Below are 12,257 nucleotides of genomic sequence, written 5' to 3' on the forward strand. Positions count from 1 at the left end.
TAGCAACGCTAGGAATCGTAAGCTAGACTACCTTAACTTCCTTATTAGTTAATAAGCTTAATAACCGACTAACGAGATCGTCGCAATATTTTTCCCTTTTCCTACTAAAGGTAGTCTATAAGCTAGGGCGAGAATATATCGTACCGGACGCCTTATCGCGCCTAGAAACGATAAATAACTATCTTCCGAAGGGCGACGTGTTCGAGGAACTAGTATATAGAGTAATAATGCTAGAAATAGACGACGCATTTAAGTAATAGCTTATCGAAGTATATAAGGAAGATAAATACTAGAGCAACATTAAAGCAATAGTATAGAACGCGGAACTAGGCTCTACTAGCTTCTTAGTCGATAACGAAGGCCTAGTATAGCTCGATAAGCCCTATTTAGGCGACCGACGATTGTGTATCCTAAAGGTATTAGAGGGTAACATTTTTAGTAGCGTATACGATAACTAGTACTATATCGGTTTTTATCGTACCTATACCTAAGTAAATAACTAGTACTATATCCGGAAACTAGCTAAGAGACTGAAAAAGTATCTAAGTTACTATTAGGACTGCTTAGAGTTGTAGACTAAGCGATATAAGCCGTATAGGTCCTTAAACCCTATACTATCCCCGCTAGTACCCTTCTATACGATTACGATTAACTTTATAGTATCCCTTTCCGCTTAGGAAACTAACGCCGTACTTATAGCAATAGATAAGTATATAAAGCAGGTACTCCTAGTTACTAGTAACGACGCGTACTTAGCGGAGGCTTAGGCTAACCGCCTGCTCGACGAATTGTTCCGATACAATTAGGGCCTACTAACCGTAATTATCTCCGATAGAGACCCGAAATTCACGTCCGAGATATAAAAGGCTATCTTTAAGCGGATAAACGTTAAGCTTCTAATAACGACTGCCTATTACCTATAGGCTAATAGCTAGTCTAAGAGAACGAACTAGACCGTCGAGATTGCCCTATAGTACTTCCTTACCTAATATCCTAATAGGGATTTAGAATTAGAATACGCGATACCGCATATATAATTAGTTCTTAACAACTCTATTAACGCCTCGACTAGCATATTACCGAACTAGGTATTAATAGGTTTCAACCCTAGGGAACTAGCCTAAATAGTAACGACTAGCGCGACGGATTTAGTAAAGGAACGGGACGTCTACCGAGCTAAGGTAGAGAACAATATCGCCTATATATAGGCCGCTATAAAGTAACGCTACGACTCTTAGTACATAGCCTAGAAACCTATAGTAGGCGATATAGTCTATTTACGGCTTAAAAATTACGCTATCCCTAGGGTTAGTAACTGAAAGCTTATACCTCTAAGGATCGGGCTATATAAGGTAACGAAGGTTATAAGTACCGGACTAGCCTACTAGATTAACCTACTAAAGACGTAGAAGATATACCTAGTAGTCTCGATTACAGAACTCGAGCTATACCCTAATACTAAGGATCTATATAAGCGAGTAACGAAGCAACCCTTAAGGATATATATCGAATAGGGAGACGCCCTACCGGAAATAGAAGCGCTAAGAGACCGACGAGTCCGACGAGTCGGTCGGTATAGGAAGGAGGTTATAGAATATCTAGTTAGATAGAAGAACATAGAAGCTAGAGCTAATAAGTAGGTACGAACAGAAGGCATTCTACTAACGATAGTAAAGGCCTACGATCGTCGCTACTACTAGGAAGGCAACGGAATATTATAGAACAGACTTATTATATATATATTTCCTCTAATCGCGTAGCTTCTACGTAGTCCGCTTTACTTCTATAATAGGTAGGAGCGCGTACACTAAGCTTGCGTATATACTAAGTTTACTTTATTTTAAAACAACTTCGCTATAGCAACTTTACTATAATAACAACTTTCCGCGAATATAATATATTACTATCGCTAATACGAGAGCTTGCTTACGACATTCGATACTGTTTCTACTAGCGTAAAGCAATAGAATACGATATAAAGTAGGAGACGCTACTACGCGAGATGCCTAACGTATATAATACGGCTTTGCCTAACGACCTCCTCGCGTAGACCGCCGACGCTAGTAAGGCTAATACTAATAATACGACGCTACCTAACGATCTTCTCGCGTATACTACCGAGGCTAACGGCGAGACAGCCGCTACTAACGACACTACCGCTACTAATTTGCTAGGTAACGCTAGCGAGGGTAATAGTAAGGATAGTTCTATAGGTAACGGCGCTCTTAATAACCTCTTAGATATCGACCTTAACGACTATCGCCTAGCTCGCGAGAGCGACGCCTATAACCTTCTTAACGAGCCCGACTCCGACGAGCCTAATATCTTCTTCCCTTTTTAGAGACCGTAACTATAAGAGAGTAATATAATAGTAGAATAGAGAATCGATCGATTCTAAAGCGAGGTAGGATTAGTAATAGAACTTGTCTCTAATAACGAGGATAAGGCGTAGGCTGTATCTTTAATACTAATAGGCAATATAGCAAATAAGACGCTAGTTACTAAGGCGCTAACTCTATCGTTTACGCTAATTAATGCCTATCTATTGTTTGCGCTATTTAACGCTAACGAAGTAACGCTATCTAAGTCTAGTACTAAGAAGAGAAAGAAGAATAAAAGCAAAGCCCGACTTAGCGACAAAGACGAAGGCGATATAACTCCTCGGCTAACTAAGAAGACTAAGAAGGCGACCTCTACTACGCTAAAGGTTATACTACTACTAGCTTAGGCGACGTCGTCGGACAAGAAGAGAGCCCTAGCTAGAACCCTAACAGCTTAGCCTACTAAGGATCGAACTTCGAAGGCGGAGCTAGCTAAGTTATCGCTAACGAAAAAAAAGAAGTATAATAAGATACTTAGAGAGCAGAGAGACATAATACGAGATATCGAGGTTAATATACTCTATCTAGTACTAAAGGAGACGCTTCGTATAGACCTAGTTATATAGAGAAATATAGACGACGACGGCATCGAGCGAGTACCTAAGAAGGTTAAGAATTTAACAAAGAAACTATAGTCCTAGGATAACTAGCTATTATAGGAACTTATCTAGCGATAGTTTATAGTACGTTACGACCCCGAGGCCTAGCAAGTTACGTTTATTAGGCGATAGTACTAGGTAAGAGAAATAGTTACTAACGACGAAGACTCTATAGACCCTATAGACTCTAGAGCGTTATTAGCCTACTTCGAGGTATTCGAAGATAGGGACAACCGCCGTGCGGCTAAGGAGACGGCTAATAATAGGGATAATAACAACCTAAGCCTACCTAAATAGAAGTCTAGAGAGGAAGGCTAGAAGTCTAGAGAGGAAGGTTTATTAGTAATAACGACTAAGGCTACCTAGGCGATAGACGACCTTAGCGCCGAATTCGAAAGCAACTAAGGATAGGTACTCTACTATAATACGGGAGTATAGACCGACCTAACCGACCCGTTTATAGAATAATATACTAACTAATAGATAGCAGCTAAGAGAGAAACGCGACGAGCGCAAGTCTAGGCCTAGTTAGAACGCGAGGAGGCGGTAATAGAGGCTAAGGCTAATAAGAAGCGAGCGGAGTTTGCAGAGAGGAAGGCTAAGGTATTAGTATGCCTTTAAACGAGTAGAAATACGAACAGATATTATACCTAAGTAGTAGACGGCCTACTAGATAATAAGTATCTAGGTAGAGGAAGTTTCTAGCAACGGCACGAGGGCGTGCCTTTTCTTTTGTTTAGGGTAGACTATTACGGAATAAGGAAGTAACGGTCTAGGGGTTAGCTAACTAATAGGGCGACGGCCTACCTTTATAATTAGCCTTCCTCCTCTATATAATAATAATCTATTACAACTTCATAACATCGTCGCTATATCTAATAGTTCCGAAGAGAAAGCTTTGGAGAGACGTGTAGAATGTAACATGAATGTTGGCTGCTGATTTCAGCCCCTTCCTGATTGAGCGCAAGGAGTTTCTGTATGTGGCAGGTGGGCTCTTTCCTACTGTATTCTATCTCGGACAACCACGCGATCGACCCACATCAAACCTTGGAACTCCTTGCTTTTTCGATAAAGACTTCTTTCCGAGAACCGATTGACGCTAAGAAGAAGATGGAATTATACTGCGGAAGGTGGAAGGTGGAAGGTGGAAGGTGGAAGGTGGAAGGTGGAAGGTGGAAGGTGGAAGGTGGAAGGTGGAAGGTGGAAGGTGGAAGGTGGAAGGTGGAAGGTGGAAGGTGGAAGGTGGAAGGTGGAAGGTGGAAGGTGGAAGGTGGAAGGTGGAAAGAAGTCTACAAGAAGAGCCTAAGAAGGAGGTAGCGGTGGAGATGCTGCGTTGTCTTCAGCTGCAGGCAGTATGCACAGCAGGGGCCGATAGTCTATCAATGATCTGGAAGTCGAACTCGTTCTACAACATTTTCCTGCATGGGGTTGTAAAGAAGAAGTCCAGCCGGCAGATTTATTCTGAGCGGTGGTGCTGATAGATCAGTCATTTTCATGTGACAGCGCACAGACTTGCAGCACCACACGAGGTGACAGTCCGATTTTGGAAATCCAGCATGAGCTGCTGAACCCGCTGAGCAGCCAGCTAGCAAGAGCTTGTTGTCGAGCAGGTGACTACGCATATGGGACTCAATGGTGCTCGGCTCTGGTATTGCGTTCAACAGTGCTTACTCGTAGGTTTCGCATAGAAGAAGCCGCTCGCTGCAGTAGACTTCCACACCTATTCAGGTAACTTTTGCCCTCTACTCATCATCAATAACTTTGGCTATTTTCAAGACAAGCACTGTTCATCAGAGGCTCATGCGGCGGCGAGAGAGCTTCAAATCTACAAGCATGTGTGTTGGACAATTCGTGATAGTTCGTGCTTCTCCTAATCATCCAAGCAAAGTGTGAACTTTGAAGTGCGGCCAGGTTGTGCGGGCCAAGCTCGCCGATGCAGATAAGCTTCGAGCATGTTCGACGTTGTGGTGGTGGCTGTCACAATTGTGGCCACTTTGCCATGGCGGGTACGGGCGGCCTTTGAAACGGGTTGAAGAAGCTCTTGCAGTGTAGATGATGTTCTCAGATTGTGATTGGCCGCAGCATCGAAGCTCTCGTCAGGCTGATTTTTGGGGCGATGAGACGCGGCCTCTTGTCCGGTGGCATGAAGCATCCAATCAGCTCGACAGGAGATACTAGCGCTGCACGCATATGATAGCGGGCGGACGGACGCACCGACGGTCGGATTGCAGCAGAAGTTGATGGTCGCGTGGGCAGCAGAGAAGATGCAGAAAGATGAGCGCGGATGCAGGAAAGAAAGGAGGCGAGAAAAATTTTCTGACCAGTCGTCAGTTGTGGTACATGGCTGGCATGAATGGTGTCACAGCAAGGCCGTCCGTCTGCAGGCAGAGATTGCCGCCTTACGCCGTACGTGGCTTGATGCAGCGAGCACACGCAAACGCGACGGCATTTGTTATTGTTTGACCGTCTCTTTGTTACCACGCACTTGCTGGTTGGCGGTCGATTTCTCGCGGTTTGCAGCGCCAGGCTTGTTGCAGATGCAGATGCTGATGCTGGTGTTTTGTGCAGTGGCGGCGCGTCGCAGACGGTGGTGAGTCATTCGAAGCTCGCAAACTTTGACGCGCTCACACCGGTTGCGGAGATAAGCTTCCGGGCGACGAGGGTGATATTCGCGCTCACCATTATCGTGATGTCGTCGACGCAGCAACAGGAACTGTGAGCGCACTCGTCGCGACTCGCATACCGGCCGGCAGCAAGCGATGGTCGCAAAAGTGATGGCGTGCATATGTCATTGCATTCGCCCCCTGCCTCGCGGACGAGAAGAGTAGTGAAAAGTCAAGGAAGTAGCTTCGCGCTAAATCCGGATTGGGCGCTGCTGCTCTCCTGAGGAAGGAGCGGCCGGGCCCGCGCTTGCTGTACTTAAAGACTTGCACGCCCACCTTCCAAAGATTTTCGCGACCTCTGCCAAGACCTGCTCCGAATCCCGCTTTTGCAGCCCGCCAGTCCGCCAGCCAGGTCCCATTCTCGCGCTTCCAGTCCGTAGCAACTATCAGATATCCATCAAGAGAAAGCAACGGTCGCGAGACTGATTTCTTCAGTTACTGCTATTGTCGAGTCACTCATTCTCCGAGACAATACTTCCCTTTTGCGCCCGTGACTGCAACGCGCAAGCACGTGCACCGACTACTTCTCACCTTAACGCCTGCCACAGGAGCTCCCCTCGACAACAACCATCACCACCACTGCGAGGCAGGATCTGCTGGTCGGCACCACCCTCGCCCACACTTGCGACCCTCACCGCCCCGCCCTCACCACCGACAGCGCATCAGCTCAGACACTTTGACTAGTCTGCTCTGGGTCCGAGGCGCCGCTCTTCCACACGGCTGCAAAACCACCCTACCCTCATCATCAACCACCCACGCTCGCACCACACTCGCGTGCGCTGACATCTACCGTCGCGACAGTCGCGCGCTTCATCTGAACGTCCAGAAAGAAAGCGCATCCACTATCGCAGTCATGGAGACCGCAGCGTACATGACCCACCCGAACACGGCGGCAGAGGCGAAGCAGTTTGCCGCACCTGGCTCGCTCTCGTTCCCTGGCGCTGCTGGTCACTTGACACCGCCTTCGTCAGATGCTGGCCAGCCCAGCAAGAACGGCTCGAACGGACAACAGCAAGGAGGCAATGCCGCACAAGGCAATGGGGTGACGCCCGCCACTCCGGCTGCGACTCCAGGCCAGGCGAACACAGGTGTTAGTGGCATCGTTCCAACTCTTCAGAACATAGTAGCGACGGTGAACTTGGACTGCCGACTCGACCTGAAGACCATTGCGCTCCACGCCCGTAACGCCGAGTACAACCCGAAGCGATTTGCGGCCGTGGTGAGTACTGCTTGAAAACGCAACTTCTTCCTCCTTCACGTGCTAACTGTTCCATGGATCATGCGTATTCGTGAACCCAAGACCACTGCACTCATCTTCGCCTCGGGCAAGATGGTCGTGACAGGCGCGAAGTCCGAGGACGACAGCAAGCTTGCCTCGCGCAAGTACGCCCGCATCATCCAAAAGCTGGGCTTCAATGCGTAAGCTTCGCTGCTGTCTTGCTGATGTCGATCCTCGCTAACTTTGGTACAGTAAATTCACGGACTTCAAGATTCAGAATATCGTCGGCTCTTGCGACATCAAGTTCCCAATCCGTCTCGAGGGTCTTGCGAGCAGACATCATATGTTCTCATCGTACGAGCCGGAGCTTTTCCCCGGTCTCATCTATCGTATGATGAAGCCGAAGATCGTACTTCTGATCTTCGTCTCTGGTAAGATAGTCCTCACCGGTGCCAAGGTCCGTGAGGAGATCTACCAGGCCTTTGAGCTCATCTACCCTGTGCTCTCCGACTTCCGCAAGACCTAAAAAACTTCAACAACCAAAGGCATCCTGTACCAGTATTACGGTCTCTTGTAACAACACTACATCATTCAGAGGTTCGATGCCAACCTCGACCAAATCTCGACCGACACTCACGATCACTCTACCACACTGGCCGTCGCCAGCCACCACTCACTGTGGGATCGAAGAGACTCAACCAGATGACATTATTTACGATTTTGCTTTTCTTGCATGGCGAGGTGTTTTACGGCGTTCACTCATGCAACCCCCACACTGGAGCTTTTTAATGGGCTTTCACTACTCCTGAAGTGATGGGTTGCGACTTGAGTTTCATCAACCATTAGACTTTGGGGCGCGAGCGCTGGCAAAAAAGGAACAGCCAGCATTTGCGCGAACAGAGGCTCTATAAGAGAGTCTTACCAAGATTGACGACACAGCAAGGCGGAAATTGGTCAAAAGCTAGATGCGATGCACTGCGACGGCATCGGCAGCGAGCATGCATGCTGGATTGCTGATAATACGCGGAAGCAGAAAGAGTATCTGAGATATGGCTTACAGGTAGTGCACCAATGCCATTCTCGTGCTTAATTGATGTTCGATCCATCATCTTTCTCGTCGTCAGTCGTGTGCTCGTGCCTAGCCATAGTCCTAGCCCTAGCCTTCGCCTTGCTTGATGCGTGTAGCCTTCTTGCCACCCAGGCTTGAAGAGGTCATCACCATCATCGCACTTCACGACCCTCAGCCATCTGGCATCAGATCCATTGTGTCGACAGCAATGTTCTGGAGTCGGAACGAGTGGTATCAAATCGCACGCTAGATCTCCCGCATGCATATCTGCTATGTGAATAATTAATGAGTGTAAGGTAAGGAACCTCGTGCCTTCGAGCAGAGTATCTGAGCAGAGATTTTGAACATCTCACAACTTGAAAGTCAAACAGTATGCTGCTTTCTCTGTCTCTCTTCTCGGAGTTGCTATCCCGTGCATGATGAGGTAGGTAAACACTTACTTATCGACATATGTATGACGAGGGACGAGAAAATCTTGACGATCGAATTTTCAAAGAACGTATTAAAAATATAAAATCTAGCGGAAGAACGGCAACTTCGACCTTATCCTTCCTTCGCCACCTCATGAATCCTATCCAGTCCAGTCCAGTCCAGTCCAGTCCAGCGCCACGCTATGTCTTCAGATCTCATCAAATTCCATTTCTCATTCAATCATGCATGCATGCAAAAAAAGGCCTGGCATGCTTCACTAACACAAGGTAACTACTAGCTCAAACCCTCGGCGAGCCCATCACCCCAACTTCGATCGAATTCTCTTTCACGGTAGCGATATGGCGTGTGCACATCATCTTCGGGACTATCGCGCTCTCGACTCCTTTTGCTGGTTCCCGTATCAGCGCTGCCAGTCACGCTTGCGATGTCTGCTTTGTCGACTTGTCGCACTTTCTCGTTCGTCATTCTTCGTTTGGGCCCGAACCAGCTTTTCCTCTTGACGGCAGTGCTTACGCTATCTCCATCTTGGATATCGGAGAAGGTGACGGATTGAGCGTCGGCTTCTTTGGCGGAAGGAGAGTTTTCTTTTTCTTTTTCTTTTTCCTTTTGCTTTTCCTTTTCCGGCTCGGATATTTCTTCGACGAGCTCTGCATCCCGGATCCATCTCCTTCGCCGAGTCCATTTGCCCCAGTCGTCGATTTTGCTGCCGCCGTGCCACTTGTTGTCGTAATATGTCCAGCCTTCGCGGTCTCCACGCCCTTTGGTACCTGCAGAATCATCTGTCCACGATGGATCGACCCGCCACTCGCTTTCTGGCACCCATCGCCATCGTGTCGATTCGAAATCTGTTTCTGGAAGTGGAAAGTTGTCCTTGTCGGGAACGGTGTTGTTCTGCTCGTCAGTCCAGGCTTGACGCTCGTTCGGCAGGAGGTTGGAGGTATATCCAAGCAAGACCCATCTACGCTGGTTCTCGTAGATAGCAAAGGTGAAGCGCACGCCCGGTCTTTCACCTTTTCTCTGGAGTGCTTTCGCTAATGCTGCCGGTGCCCGAGGTGGCAGCGGTGGAGCAGTCTTACTGCTTGACGAAGGATCTGGAAAGCGAAGACCTGTGATGATGGATGATGACTGGCGTACAATGCGACTGCGCCAGAGAATTGATCGTGAAGCCCGAGCAGGTCGACTATGCCAGGTCATGCCGATCGTGCCTAATACCAGCAGTGCACGCTGAAGTGTGATGATGCGCCATGGAGGTAGCGTTAGGATGATCCAGAAAGGGGTGAGAGCTAGCAATCGCAAGAACATGGAGGTCAGCGCCGGCCTGGTGCTTGCAGACACGGCAGTGGTCTGCGTGCTCAAGAACTCGGTCAGCCGCAAGAAGGGATCCAGCAGGACATCGCAGCGGTGCGTGAAGATCTCTAGCGTATCCAGAATCTCATCCAGACTCTTCCTCCTCTCGGACTCTGAGTCTGCTCGACTGCGCTTCTTCTTCTCGCCGCTCCACGTCGTGCTGGACAGCGGGCTATATCTCCTCCCGTACATGCCTGCCATCAGCACCACCATCAGCACCACCGGCCCCGCATATCGTAACACATCATCAGCGTAGAGTACCGTGAACCAGAAGCCTGCTACGAGCAGAAAGCTCTCCCACGCATCTCCTGTTGTCCATGACAGCAGTCCCGCCAAGTGGCTCAACGGTAATATGAAGGGATGCGAATATGCCAACACTCGTGTGACCTGCGGCGGAGTAGCAGCCAACAAAGGGCTTTTCTGATGTATCAATACCGATGCCTGGTTCCTCTTCCTCGACGTCTGCTGGTTAGGGGAGAAGGCAGCGACGGTGGGCTCGGGCACGGAGTTGTCGCGGGCGCCATCGTATGCGACACGCTCGTCGGCCCGGCGTTCGCTCATCGGGATCGTAAGTGGGACATCTGAAGGCGAAGAAGAGGTCGTCAGCTTTTTGAGCTTCTTCCTCAAGCCCATTGCATGCCATAGTAGTAGCTAGCTACTGATTTGCGAACAACACCTGGCGGGCGGGCTGGCGGTTGCTACTTACCAAAAGCTGCCATCAAACGTTTGCGGGTGGCAGGCAGTCATGGGAGGCAGTGGCGTCGTTCACGTTGTCGCCTGAGCGCGCACAAACAGTGGTTGAGGGGGTCATTTGGTCATTGGCACGCTGTTGCAGTACAGATGCATAGCGAAGGTTTGCGTCTATGAGGCACACCGTCACGAGACTGACATGCAGGGCAGACATGCCGCGGTGACGGCGGGGAGCGGAGACATGTGAAAGGCATCCTGGACAATGACAATGACATCGTTCTGGTACATTCGTGCATATGGCTCGCCGTATTGCTCTTACACCTCACACAATACCTCAATCAAAGCCTCCCACCCCTCCCCAATCCCCTCTCCCTCACAACCCGAAAAGCCTCCTCCATAACCTTCACCTGCCCAGGCAACCTCAACAAACCGCGCACATCCTCCTCCCCAGCCCACACCCACTCCTCATGCTCCTTCGGATCCAACTTGACCACAACCGGCACCTGAACAGTCACAAAAAAGTGAAACTGCACCCATCTCGTCACTTTTCCTGTAGAATCCCTCCCTTCAAACTCATTATCTCCTAATCTACAAACCACACTCTCAAGCACAAGCCCCGTTTCCTCGAAAACCTCTCGAGCAAGTCCTTCTCGTACCGTTTCTCCGGCTTCCATACTTCCGCCTGGAACTTCCCAGTATCCGGGAAATACGTCGGTCGCGGCGCGTTTGAGGATGAGGAGTTTTGATGGGGTTTGGGGGTTGAAGATTGAGCCTCCGGTTACGTAGCGGATGCCTTTGGGTAGGAGGTCGCGTTTTGTGGAGAGGAGTTTTTCTAAAGGGATTGAGGGCTTTGATGTTGAGGAGGAGGACATGGTGGATGGTTGTGAGGTTGGGATTATATTGTGCACTATGATGTATGGATGAAGGGAGGCGAGGAATAGACTAGAGGTGAGCTAGGATTGGTGTCATCCATGCTTGCATGCATTCGGCCGAAACCGAGCTGAGTATATATATCAATGCTGGCATGGATTTGACTGCCTGGTCATTATTTCGCCCCAGTATGCAGCATAGGCTCCCAATATTAAGAAGACTAAGGCAGTGAAGAATTTCATGCTGACTTTCCCGTTCATCGCTGCCTTGGATCCCGTCTCATGCTCTTCTCTCTGTGCATTGACCACCGCACCATTCTGCGTTCGCTTCTTTTTCGACTATTGCAGCCTTCGCAAATCATCGGTGAAGAAACTCCAGCCTAGAAAGACTCCTGAGATGATGACTGCGCCTGCTGTCTATATGAAATACACGATGACAGCGTGATCATAACTATCAATGTCATCATCTTGGATCACACCAGTGATGATACGAATGATGATATTCATGTTATTATTGACCGCGATCTTGACCACGTAAGCAGCTCCGAAAGTATCCTGATACCAAATCGATGTGCGAATGCCGTCAATGATAGCCGTAGGTCCTAAAGTGTAGGCGACAGCATAGATTCCGAATGCAGCGAGTAACACGGCTAGGAAGTAGCCTGTTCCGCATTTCACGTGTATAGGTACATGTACTGAACGGCCGCCATCGCTTCGTGCTAATCGTGCTGATCGCGCATCACCAGAAGCAGGAATGGCTTGTACAAGTGCAGATCTTATCAGATGGCCGTGATCATTGATTGCCAATTAAGTAGGTCGTGGCCGCGTCACAAAAATGCGTTCATTAGTTGAGCTTCGAGGCTTCGAAAACATTTCGTGCGAAGCGGAATCAAATGTGATATTCTCAATCGCCACCCCTGTCGCGGGTCGGTAGCAAGTCGTAAGCAGTGGCGTCGTGAATGGATCCGAAGATTTCGAGACGCGACCT

General features: G+C 48.9%; 2 protein-coding genes across 2 annotated transcripts; one reads left to right on the forward strand and one right to left on the reverse strand.

The window, feature by feature from the left end:
• Positions 1 to 5,944: 5,944 nt before the first annotated feature.
• On the forward strand, positions 5,945 to 7,956 carry MYCFIDRAFT_209898 (uncharacterized protein). Its single transcript, XM_007923486.1, has 3 exons — positions 5,945 to 6,862; positions 6,920 to 7,062; positions 7,115 to 7,956. Exons 1-3 carry the CDS (start codon positions 6,497 to 6,499, stop codon positions 7,386 to 7,388), a joined length of 783 nt encoding a protein of 260 aa, XP_007921677.1. The 5' UTR covers positions 5,945 to 6,496; the 3' UTR covers positions 7,389 to 7,956.
• A 452-nt stretch (positions 7,957 to 8,408) lies between these two features.
• Positions 8,409 to 11,447, reverse strand: MYCFIDRAFT_213412 (uncharacterized protein). The gene is made up of 3 exons (XM_007923487.1): positions 11,057 to 11,447; positions 10,831 to 10,903; positions 8,409 to 10,291 (listed from the first exon to the last, which is right to left on the reverse strand). The coding sequence occupies exons 1-3, from the start codon at positions 11,270 to 11,272 to the stop codon at positions 8,637 to 8,639; spliced, it is 1,944 nt and encodes a 647-aa protein (XP_007921678.1). The 5' UTR covers positions 11,273 to 11,447; the 3' UTR covers positions 8,409 to 8,636.
• Positions 11,448 to 12,257: the final 810 nt, after the last annotated feature.

Source organism: Pseudocercospora fijiensis (genome assembly GCF_000340215.1).
Source record: "Pseudocercospora fijiensis CIRAD86 unplaced genomic scaffold MYCFIscaffold_1, whole genome shotgun sequence".
Taxonomy (NCBI): domain Eukaryota; kingdom Fungi; phylum Ascomycota; class Dothideomycetes; order Mycosphaerellales; family Mycosphaerellaceae; genus Pseudocercospora; species Pseudocercospora fijiensis.